Source organism: Zonotrichia albicollis, chromosome 7, assembly GCF_047830755.1.
Source record: "Zonotrichia albicollis isolate bZonAlb1 chromosome 7, bZonAlb1.hap1, whole genome shotgun sequence".
Taxonomy (NCBI): Eukaryota; Metazoa; Chordata; class Aves; order Passeriformes; family Passerellidae; genus Zonotrichia; species Zonotrichia albicollis.
The window spans coordinates 19278693-19291326 of record NC_133825.1 but is presented as its reverse complement, the minus strand read 5'-3'; the positions used below and the strand labels follow the sequence as shown (position 1 = coordinate 19291326).

Sequence of the window (12634 nt, the reverse complement as noted above, 5' to 3'; positions counted from 1 at the left end):
CTCCAGGAGATCTCTTCTGTTAATGGGCTATTAATTATTAATTATCTCCTGTCCATGGCCAGTGAGTGTCCCTGCAGGGCTGATCCAATCCCACCATCCCATGGGGAGATGCTCCGCCCAGGGGAGGAGCCAAGCATTCCTACCTGGATCCAATCTGAGCTTTGGGACCCCACAGCAGCCTTTGCCCCCTGCACTGCCAGAGGAGCAGCTTTGTGCTGCCCTGCATGGCCAGAGGGAGCCCAGGCCCATCTGCAGCAGCCCTGGAGCTGCAGAGGAAAACTCCCCCCTTGTGCAGGATCCCTCTGCAGCAGAGCCACAGCTGGCACTGCAGGAGGGCTGAGCCCCCATGGATGGGGCTGGGACACCCCCTGGCACACAGGGGGCAGGGCATGGTCTGGCTCTGTTTATCTTTTTGTACTATTGCATTTGCATTTTGATTTTCCTAGTGAAGAACTGTTATTCCTATTCCCATATCTTTGCCTGAGAGCCCCTTAATTTCAAAATTATGATAACTGGGAGGGAGGGGGTTTTCATTTTCCATTTCAGGGGAGGCTCCTGCCTTCCTTAGCAGACACCTGTCTTTCAAACCAAGACACCGAGCTCCTCTGGACACTGAGTGAAGGCTCGCCAATCTCCAAACCAGCACCTGTGCACTATTTGCTTGGGACAGCAGCTCCAGACCCCTCCAGAGGAGGTTCAGAGGCTCAGGTAGGGCCCAAAACACCTGGTCTGAGAGGCAGAACAAGTCCTGGAAGCAGAACAGCCTCAATTGTGTTGGAAAAGCCCTGACTGCAATGGATGCTGTTGTTACCACCTTCCACAGAGCCCCTGGGAGATGCTGAGAGGTGGGAATTAGCAATGTTATCAGGAATATACTTGGGAAAAGCACTCAAAGCTGCCTGGTCCTAGACTAGAAAGGAAGGAATTTCCCAGAGGAAGCCTAGCAAGGACGGTATTTGGGCATGCAGGACAAACCATACTGAAAAATCCCACCTGCAGGGGCTCAGCTCCATCTCTCCAGGTGTGATCCCAGAGCATGACAGTGACCCAGAACACCCCAGCACACACAGGGTTCAGCCAAACCTGTGCCAGGGCCTGCCCACCCTCACAGGGAACAATTCCTAATTCCCAATATCCCATCGAGCCCTGCCCTCTGTCACTCTGAAGCCATTCCCTGTGTCCTGTCCCTCCATCCTTTGTCTCAAATCCCTCTTCAGCTCTCCTGGAGCCCCTTTAGGCCCTGGAATGGGCTCTGAGCTCTCCCTGGAGCCTTCTCCTCCCCAGGATGAATAATCCCAGCTCTCCCAGCAGAGCTGTTCCATCCTTCAGATCATTTATGCTCCTTAAATCCAAAACAAGTCTCTGTTCTCCAGAATTTTCTCATTTTTAAGTACCAGTCCCACCAAGCCCTTTCCCTGAGAGGAGGAGGATCTGACTCACTAGACCCTCCAAGGGAATTAGTCCTGTTCCATCAGATCCATAAAAAAAAGAGGAAAGAAGGGCACAGGGAGGTGACACAAAGGTGTGACAAAGGGATGACTGCACAGAGTACCCAGAGCCTGCAGTGACCCTGGGGGGATCACTGGAAAAAGGAGAGGTGGGAAGTGAGAAGTGTCAGTGCCAACACACTGAGCAGGAATCCTTGGGGCTGCTTTGCTTTGGATTCAACAGGAAAAACCCCAGAGCCTCCCAGAGGAGCATTTCACCTCATGGAAGGACTCCCATTTGTCTCTGTACTTCAAACACGGATTTTGTTTGTGTTCCCTTATCAGCCCCCAGCTCCACGTCCCAGCAGATCCCACAGTTTCTAGGAACACACTGCTTCCCAAGACTCCCAGAAACCCACATTCCCATGGGAAATCTCAGTCAGATCCTTCCTTTGGGGGAGCTACCAAGAAGGAAGCAAGATACAAAGGCACCTTTAAAAATAAAAGGCGAATCCACACAACTGAAGGCAAAAGTAAAAGGAAATGTAAGAGGAGAGGGAATGTTACTAAAACAGGAGCTGGTTCTCAAAAAGCTGCTTCTTCCCTCTCCATGCCTGCAGAAGCAGGGGCACACAGGGGATTTTTCTTCCCTCAGGTTCTCCAGGTGCATGCAGAGCTGCAGCCTCAGAATTCATGTGCAGCACCCACTGACAATACAAAACCACGGGCCACAAAAGAGATAATCCAAGGAATTCCCCTTTCCCTCTCTGTCACTGAATTATTCCTTCCATGCTCCACGGGAATGGCACCAACCCTAAAGGGAGGACTCTTTACACCTGTGACTAAAATTTCTAAAACAACTAAAAAACCTAATATTTTTTTAACAAGAAAATAGCTCTTTATTCACCGGAGAGTCTCAAACCTGGACCTTGCCACCTGATTTCTGCACAGGATCTTCCTGCCCTAATCCAACCTGACAGCCTACAAAACCACGAGCCACAAAAGAGTCAATCCAAGGAATTCCCCTTTCCTTTGTGTCACTGAATTATTTCTTCCATGCTTCATGGGAATGGCACTGACCCTAAAGGGAGGGGACTCTTCACACCTATGACTAAAGTTCCTAAAAAACCTAAAAAAAAAAAAAATCTATTCTATTCTAAATTTTATTGTGAAAATATCTGTTTATTCAAAGGAGTGCCTCAAACCTGGACTTTGCCACCTGATTTCTGCACAGGATATTTCTTCCTGCCCTAATCCAACCTGACAGGCTGCAGCTGGGTGGCTCAGCCAGAGGAAACATTTGGGGTCGGAGGTGAGATTTCACATTTATCCTCATCAGTGTGAGGCAGCACCCACGCACAGCCCCAGCCTGTCAGCACTGCCCACATCTGAGGTGCAGCTCTCTGAAAACACCTCCCCAGCCTGTGCTTTCCTTAAGTGCTTTCAGCAAAATGTTAGGAATGCTGCAAAGTCAGCAAATGCTGCAAACCTGCAAAAATACCACTTGGAAAATTCACATAATCAGTGTGAGAGAACTTGAAGATCATCGAGTCCAACCCAGCCCCAACACCTCAATTTAACCACCAAGTGCCACATCCAGTCTTTTTTTTAAACACATCCAGGGAAATGTTTAGGGTATTTTCCCTTAAGGAAAAAATAATCAAGGTAGCAGACTCATTTATGGTCAAGTTACAATAACTTTTTTTCGTTCTAAAAACCCTCAATTTGAAGACAAATAATCTGTTGAACCCCTCTCAGAGCAGCAAACTTTCTCCCAGGAAAGGGAATATATCCAATAAATAAATAAATTTATTTTCCTCTCACAATTGTTTTTTCTGCAGAGCTGAGAGTTTCAATGTGGATAGTTTAATGCAGAGCATCACTGATGCCCCTTTTTTCATTCCCAGTCTCACAGCCTGGGGGAATATTCCTGCTGGAGGCGGGCACAGCAGGGATATTTAATGCTGCCAGCAATTTTAGCCCCTGATGGGTACTTGTCACATCACAAATATATTTATTCCCACCTTCAAAGCACAGCTGTAAGGAAAATTTTTTGGTGTTGCTCAAGGTCTTGACCCATTTCAGTTAATAAGGAAAAGGTGAGGGGGTTTCTTGCTACTTTCTGCACAAAAGGGGAATTGAGGGGTGTTCTGAGAGGGCTGAAGGAACAGCACAGGGAGGGTGAAGCCAGAGAAATAAAGTGTTTTAAAGAATAGGATGTGGTGGGGCCAGCACCTGAAAGCCTGAACCAGGAGCCCTCCTATCCCTAGAGCTGGGAATTTGGCCAGCAAGACACAGGGGCTAAAGTCACTTCACAACACAAAAAAAACCCTAAAAATAAATTTCAAAAAAGGTTTATTAGACTTATTAAACGCAAAGAAGCTCTAAATTCAGGATTCTGCTTGCTGAGAAATTTCAGCCTCAGCTCCTGACTCAAAGCTCTGGTTTTTGTCACTACCAGCTCAAAGAACAGCAAGAGCCCCAAGTAAGGAAGGGAAAAGGAATTAATGGAAGGAGGACAGAATTTATTTGATTTTTCAGAAAACACCTCTCATAATACTCAAAGATGGGTCTCTCCAGCAGAGTTTTGCAAAGAACAGAGTTTTTATTTGGGTTGATTGTGTTAATAATTGAGAGGACAGAGAATGATGAACCAAAATGAGCTCTCATAACCTATTTGATAATGTCCTCTCCCATTTCCATGACTTCATCACTCATTGCATTATGTCCAAACACAGACTATAAACTCTCCATAATTGGGTTTGCAAGGCATTATGCATATTTAGGGAGCTATCTAAATACTCTTAAATTAAGTTACAAGCCAAGGGAAGAGCCGAGTCGTGCCCTCACACACACAGGGCTGCCAGGAGAACATGGAAAACCTCAAGTGCCAAGAAAACACAAAATTTGGTTTTGACACACATTTCTTGCACACTCATCACTGCAAGGCTAAATAATGACCATAAATATGATAAAATCTATCAGCAGTAAAGGGTGATCTGAGGAGTAAGAAGTATCAATACCCCAAACCATGCTGGAAACAGTTCTGCCCCTAAATCACCCCCAAAATCCTCTCCAGGGAGTGGGAAGAGGCTGACCAGGAGATAAATACACCCAGATTCCAACATGTTCTTTGTTTTTTTTTTTTTTTTTTTAAGGAACAGCATTGAACACAACATCCCAAAATCAGCCAGGCAGCAAAAACCCCATAAGCAAACCTCTGGTGTGGGGGGAATTTGGGAAATGAACACAAAACTGCACAGGGCAAATCCTCCACATTTCCCCTAGGAAGAAAATACCATTCAAGGATGATTTTAAAGCAGTTTTTTTATCATCAACAAAACAGACTGTCCACCTCCAAGCAGTCTCTGAATTCAGAGGACTGAAATCTTTAAATCTTTCCACGCAAACCTCAAATCTTGCCATGCAAACCTCAAGCCTGGGGATGGAAACGCACAATTCACAGCAAAAACAATTTCAATGTGCAAAATTCAAAGCTATGAAAAAGCAGAGGAATTAAACCTGTGCCTTGAGAAAGGACTTAACCTTAAAAGGACAGAAGTTTCAAGTTGTTTTGGGAAAGCAGTGAGGAGTATTTGCAACTATACAGCATGAGGAATTTGGCAGGAAAGCTTGTTTAAAGGATGGCTTACTGCCTTGGAAAGATTTTTTGTTTAAAAGAACAATTGAAGATATTAAAATATAGATGAGCAAGTGAAAAGGCGTTATCTGGCCAAAATGTTTGAGTTGTGGTGAGGAGCAAGAAGAATTTGATAAGCTTTTATCTATTGTGGTGCCAAATCACAGCAGCAAGGAAAACAGGGATATTTCCCTGAGAACTCAGGATCAGCCACTCTGGATGCACACGAGCTTTGATTCAGCTCAGTAACTCTGACAGCTCTGACATGCACTTCCTTAACAATAAAAAGCACAAATACACACAAAATATGCTCAGTTTGACACGTGGAGAGCGAAACAACCTGGGAAGCAAACAGCACCAAGCACAAGGAGCTGGGATTTTGGAAAGGCAGAGCATTGGCAACAAGTGCTAGAAGATTTTTACAAAGCTGAATGAGAAACCTCAGCACATCCTGGGACCAAGCAGATGCCCAGGATGCACCAACACCATTTTCCATCCTCCCAAGGATGAGAATTAGTCTCTCCTGTAGAGAGCCCTGTGTGCTGTACCAACATTTCCACCTTCTCCCTGCTCCACAGCCACTTCCCATCTCCATTCCTTCTGTTAAAATCCTTATTTATCCATGTAAATAATGGCTAAAAAAATCAATGCCCATATTTCCACCTCGGAGGAGGCTTTGAGCACCTTTTCCCTATTTCACAGCCACTTCCCATCTCCATTCCTTCTGCTAAAATCCTCATTTATCCATGCAAAAAATGGCTAAAATAAGCTCCTCATTTATCTATGCAAAAATGGCTAAAAAAAAATCCTCATTTATCCATGCTGTGTCCACATTTCCACCTGGGAGGAGGCTGTGAGCACCTTCTCCCTGTTCCACAGCCACTTCCCATCTCCATTCCTTCGTTAAAATCCTCATTTTTCCATGCAAAAAATGGCTAAAAAAATGAATGTCCACATTTCCACCTGGGAGAAGCTGTGAGCCACTTCCCATCTCCATTCTTAAAAATATGAATGCCCACAGTTCCACCTGGGAGGAGGCTGTGAGCACCTTCTCCCTGCTCCACAGCCACTTCCCATCTCCATTCCTTCTATAAAATCCTCATTTGTCCATGCAAAAAATGGCTAAAAATGTCATGAACGTCATAAAAATGGCTACAAATCCTCAAGTGTTCATGCAAAAAACGGCTAAAAAAATGACATTCCATATTTCCACCTGGGAGGAAGCTGTGAGCACCTTCTGTCTGCCCCACAGCCACTTCCCATCTCCATTCCTTCTGTTAAAATCCTCATTTATTCATGCAAAAAATGGCTAAAAAACATGAATATCCACATTTCCACCTGGGAGGAGGCTGTGAGCACCTTCTCCCTGTTCCACAGCCCCTTCCCATCTCCATTCCTTCTGTTAAAATCCTCATTTGTCCATGCAAAAAATGGCTAAAATTGTCATGAATGTCATAAAAATGGCTACAAATCCTCAAGTGTTCATGCAAAAAATGGCTAAAAAACTGAAATTCCCTATTTCCACCTGGGAGGAGACTGTGAGCACCTTCTCCCTGCTCCACAGCCACTTCCCATCTCCCTTTCTTCTGTTAAAATCCTCATTTATTCATGCAAAAAATGGCTAAAAACATGAATATCCACATTTCCACCTGAGAGGAGGCTCTGAGCACCTTCTCCCTGCTCCACAGCCACTTCCCATCTCCATTCCTTCTATAAAATCCTCATTTTTCCAGCAAACCATTACCTCCAAGCACAGCAATGCTGCTTAGGGGAGGTTTATTCCAGTACAGGGTGTACAGCTTTCACCTCCTCTCTTTAGCCAGGCAGGCACACAAATCCAGGCTGAATTTTCCAGCCAAAAGCACTCCACACAATTTTTTAGCAACCATATTTAGACAACCTCTTTCTCTGAAACCGCTTTTCCCACGAAAGGTTTTGTGTCCAAGTGTTAAAAAAAAAAAAAAAAAGGAATAAATCAGATTTTTCCCAACCCTACCTTCCATGACATAGACCAGGGAACCCACATCTCCCTCCTTGATGATGCAGCTGTCCTTGCCATACTCCACAGGGTACATACAATCCACAATCTCCTGGATCTGGGACAATTCCAGGTTCTTCATGAAGTCATTGTCAAGGATTGCTTCCTTTATTAGCTCCTTGGACCTGAGGAATAAACAAATTTATTTTAAAAATCAGTGTTTTCCCTGAAAACATGCAGAGAACACAAAAAAATTACAAAGATGTGAACATGCAATTATTTGTTGTAAATAAGCTTTGGACACATCCAGCACTGCAATAAAAATAGATTTTTGTGGAGTTGCAAAATCCCCTTTTAGCTACAAGTTTCACATCTACAATAACACAGCTCTTGGAATATCTTCCATACACAAAACTGAAAGGAAGCACAAACAAGAAGCTAACAGATTTATTACTTGGTTTATTATATTTCCTATTAATTATACAAACTGGAGCACACCAAAGGGTGACACTGCATGGAGATTCTCTGAGTATTTATATTATAATCACCACAGGAGGCATTTGGCACAAAATCCCTAAACCCACTTGTGCAGGTGGACAACTGGGAATGTTGAATCCTGATCTAGACCAAAAGTGAAGCTCCTAAAACACGTCCAGGCTGGACAGCAGCTCCTCAGCCCTTCACTCCTCACCCTGGAGCAGCCAGGAGGGATTTAACTGATGGAAAGATGAGTATGAAACAAGGTTTTCAAAGAAAAACACTTTAATGGGTCCTGTCTTCTTGAAAAAGAGCCTAAATGGGAATTGGGGACACCCAAACTGTGGGAAATGGATTTGTAGAGAATTCTCAAAGCCTGATTGAAGGCTCACATAGTGTGTGCATCTGTGTGCAAACTTTGAGTTAAGAAATGCTCACTTAGTAATGCCCTGGAATAGGACAGAAATAATTGAGAGAGAAATGGAATTAGAAGCAAGATTCAAAGGATGGCCTTGCAAAGCAGACTAGATACTTTTGGAAAATAGAGCTATGAAAAATGTATTAAAGTTATAAACACTTATAATGTATTGTAATTAAGAAATAGTTGGCTTTGATTGTAATTACGTTAATTATAACATCTGTATTGTCTCACCCTTCTCCTAAGACTGAAAACGGAATAAAAGGTTTTTAAAACACCATCTCTAAGCCCAAAAAGAGCTCAATCTGACACCAGCCCAGGGTTCCACCCACCACACTGCCAGCTCAGTGATGTTTAAGATTCTTTCTATTCCTTTGATAGTTTGGAGGTTATTTCAACACTGGACACACCAGAGGCCACCAGAAGTGACCCTGCTGAAGGGCAGGAGGGGACAGGACCAGGCTGCCAAGGACAAGGTGGGCTCAGGACACCACAAAACCATTCCTGAGAGCAGGAATCTGCCCTCACAGCCACCCCTGTGTGCAAAGAAGGACCCCCAGGTAAAGCTGCACCTGGGGCACACGTTCCTTTCAGCAAAGCTGGGGATTTGTCAGGCTGACCAGGCATTGCACAACCCCATTTCCTCCATTTGCCAGGTGATGCTTTCCCTGCTGTGCCTTGATTCAGCTCCTATCTGCTCTGTCAAATCCTCCTCACGACCAGCTCCTTATTGGTGTTGCCCAGTTGGCCACCAGAGAAAGCCTAATTAAAGCTTTTGTGTTCATCCTGTCAACCTGCATTCCAATTCCAGGCTTTTATTTCATTTCAAGGCTCCCAAATTTATCTCATTTCTCCCTGACAAAGTCAAGATTTCAAGTGGAGTTGCTGCAAAAATCAAAAGACCCAAAAAGACAATGGGGAATTCCTGGCCCAAGTCAAACTTCCCTCCGGATGTAGAGATGCTCAGCACAAAACAAAGTTCTCCTTGTTGGAATTGAACATGGAAATGGATTTGAGGAGGAGTTGGGAAATTTGGTCCAAACAACAGCAAAGGAACAGGAAAACTCAGTGGGGCTCAATGAGCATAAAGGGTTTTTTTCAACCTTTACGATTCTAGTCAGGGGAGAAGCAGCAAAAATGACCCAATGTGAAAAAAATTAGGAAATTCAACAGCTTAATAATATTATATTAATAATAACATGATCTCAGATGTGTAAGAGAACATCTGAATCACTTGATTCAGTCTCTATCCTCAACACAGGAACATCACAGCGAGCTCAGAGTCCCCCCCAGGTCATCCAAACCCTTTTAACCACCCCACAAAATCCATCACCATGAAGGAAAACACGTTGGCTGGGCCATCAATGAAACACAGCTTCATCTCTGCCACATCTGAGCATCCTAAAATTAAATACCCACAAGGAAAGGGCTGAATAATAACTCAGTCATGCTTGAATGTGAGCAAAATAGGCTTTATTAGCAGGGATAATTGGTTAAGATGAGGCTTGGACTACAAAGCCTGTGAGAAAAGCACCTCTAGCTGCCCTTAAACAGGGCAAAACCACCTCGCAAGGCAGCTGCTTATTTATTATAGTGTTTCATAAAACCCCAGACTGTTTTGGATGGGAAAAAAAACCTTAAAAATCATCTCCTTCCACCCTTCCCACCATAGACTAAACCACCCTCCATAGTTTGGGAGCTCCCAACCTTTCCAGCAGGAAATATTCCATCCATCTTTTAGAATAGAGTAGGAAAAAAGCAGAGTTTGACACATTTGAAAATGAGTTGGTCCTAAAAATACAATGTCAGAGCTACAAAGCAGAGCTCCTCCATTGTTCCCTGTGAGACAATCTTCATCACTCTTAATAATTCAGAAAAATTATTCATGCACTGCTGTGGCTTGCCAGTCCCACACACTCACACATGCCAGGCTTTCAGCAACTTCCACATTATTTTATTTTTATTATTCTTTTCTTTCCCTGTAATTCACAGAAGCCATTTCAAATAAACAGAATTTTTTTCTATTGTGTTTATTCATATGTCCAATCCCAGGTGGGAAAAGCTCTCCCAAGACCATCAAGTCCAGCCTGTACCCAATCCCCACCTTGTCACCAGCCCACAAACACATGAATTAACTCCTAGTTCCCAATTATTCAAATAAAAATTTATAATAAACTATTCTAATAACAAATGCTTCTCCAAACCACGCCATTCCTTAATCATAACCATTATTTCAAAGCAGCAGCTATCCCACATGTGTGAACACAGGAATCTACCCAGTAACACAGAATAAAAAGTATTTTAAATGGTTAAAAATCACACTCCTGCCATGGCAAGGAAGTGCTTTAAACAAGATACAGCTGTTCCATTAGCTCTTATTTCTTCTGTGCTTTCTGGTTCAGGTTTCTAATAGGAACAAGGCACAAACAAAATAACCTACAACATTTTTAAGGCAGCAGGACTGCTTCTAAATGAGTTTGTCTGAAGGAGAAGGATTTCCATGAATATTTACTCAGCACTGGAGTGGATGTCTCTGCCTTCAGAGGGTCACTCAGAGTAGAAAGCAGTTATTGCCATCTTTCCTCTCCAGAGCAAGCCTGGCACCAAGCCATCCCTGTTTTCCTGCAAGATTAATGACCAAATGTGCTGGAGACTTGATGAAGAGTTTAAAAAGAGGGCACAATCCTCTGTGATACATCCTGTCCCAAATCACTTTAGGTCCATCACAGTAATTAATAAGGCAACAGGAGGAAGAAGCTAATTGCATTCGAATTTGCAGAAGTCATGCAAAAAGAAGCTTAACAAGTTGCCTGCAAATACACTTCATGCATTAAAAACCTGCTTGTGCAGTGCCCAGGGCCAGGTTTTTAGAGCCACCTGGGACAGTGGAAGGTGTCCCTGCCATGCCAGGGGTGGCACTGAATGGGCTTTAAGGTCCCTTCCATCCCAATCCTTTCTGGGATGCTTTGCAATGCCTGCAGTAAAATAACCAAACCCTGCAGCACAGGCTGTTGTTATCCTGACAGGAATTCCCATTTTCCAAGGAATGCTCATCCCAGGCTCTTCCCTCAGAGCAACACATTCCCCACGTTGGGTTTGTACCTTCTGGCGTGCACAGTAAATACTGGAACACAAAGTTGTTCTTCATCCCAAAAGGGCTCATCTCAATGTGGAAAAGCCACAGCTACCCAGGAACCACGCCCAGGGAATCTTCTGCTGGCAGCACATTAAACAGAGGTGGGTCAGGAAAAATAGAACAAATTGAGAGTTCAATTTAAAAATTACTGACACAATTCTGAATTTTAGGCTGCTCACCACCACGGCTTTGAGGCAAAACCATTTGAAACGATCAGTAAGGATAATTAAAAGCAACATCCTGGTTGGACAGGCTGAAAGATGATTGCAAAAACGGGAAAGAAAAAACACACTTTGGAGTGACAAAAATAAAGCAAGACCATTTAGCTGTTTCCATCTCAAAGCTTGGAGCAAAACTCTTCAACGTGCCAATACTAAAGGGAGGAAGGAGTATTTTTTCTGGAGTTTTCCCCATCAGGAATTAACTACTACTACTACTAACCTAAATCTCCATGTTTAGGAGGGAAACACCCACAGGAACTTGACCAAGCAGACAGAGAGAGTTCAAGTTTACAGAAGTAAAAACACAGGGTCCTGGGAGAGGAGAACTTCTTACTTACTCATAGAATAAACCCAGCTCAAAGCTACTACAACCAGTGGCACCTTTTTGGGCTGGGTCACCACTGCTGTAAAAATCCAAATTATTTGTAGAAACTCATGCCCTAAAGTACTATTTTTTGGGCTCTTCCCTATCCCTGCCCAAGGAATTAAGCTGATTTCAGAGATAAGATCTATGGAAAAAATCTGTGCAGCCTCTGTCCCTGAATCTGAGGGGGGATAAAAGAACTCAGCCAATCCCTACAACAACTGTTTAAAATCCACACTGTGAAATGTTTAAAAATGTTTACCTCTACAAAATGTGGCCATGGAAAAAGGAAAAAAAAAAAAAAAAAAAAAAACACCTTCCTTAAAAAGGGATAACACAGCCAAGGATTGAGCCTGCTCCAGCTTTCCAGAAACCATCCAGCAGGATACGAATACACAGCAAGAAGTGTCAGACAGATTTTTTAAAAGCTTCTCCAGATGTATCTCCCTTTCCAAAGGGGGTGTCCACTCCAAGTGGCACAAAAAGCAAAGTTTCCAGCAGGGTTGGGGAAGCTTTTTGCTCAAAGCTCACCTTTGTAGAGCTTCTAACTCTGCTTTAAGCCCTTGTGTAGTTCAAAGACAAGACTAAAACACTCAGCTCTGCTCTGGAATAGAGCCCCAGAGTGGTTTGGGTTGGAAAGGACCTTAAAATCACCTCCTTCCACCCACTTTGGGCTGTCCCAAACACCTTCCACTATCTCAGGCTGCTCCAAGCCCCAGTGTCCAACCTGGACTTGGACACTTCCAGGGATCCAGGGGCAGCCACAGCTTCCCTGTGCTTCCTCCACAGGGAATATGCTCCAGACACCCCCAGCAATTTCAGGAGTTGCTCCAACAGTCCCATGCCCTCCTCACATTGAAATACCTGCAGAACTCATCTCCTGTGGCCTGGCCACACATCCAGAGGTTACTGAGACCCACAAAGCCTTCAGTGATACCAGAATGAGCATCACCAAGAGACAGCAGTCCAGACC

The 12634-nt window shown here is 43.9% G+C and overlaps 1 protein-coding gene across 4 annotated transcripts in view; it reads right to left on the bottom strand.

Moving 5' to 3' along the window:
- PRKG1 (protein kinase cGMP-dependent 1) overlaps nt 1–12634 on the bottom strand; it is a 368158-nt gene that overhangs the window by 299561 nt on the left and 55963 nt on the right. For all 4 annotated transcript variants that reach the window (XM_074544544.1, XM_074544546.1, XM_074544545.1 and 1 more), the window contains exon 2: nt 7064–7230. In XM_074544544.1, coding sequence (XP_074400645.1) covers nt 7064–7187 — 124 coding nt within the window. In that variant the 5' untranslated portion in view covers nt 7188–7230. The remainder of the gene's footprint in view (nt 1–7063; nt 7231–12634) is intronic.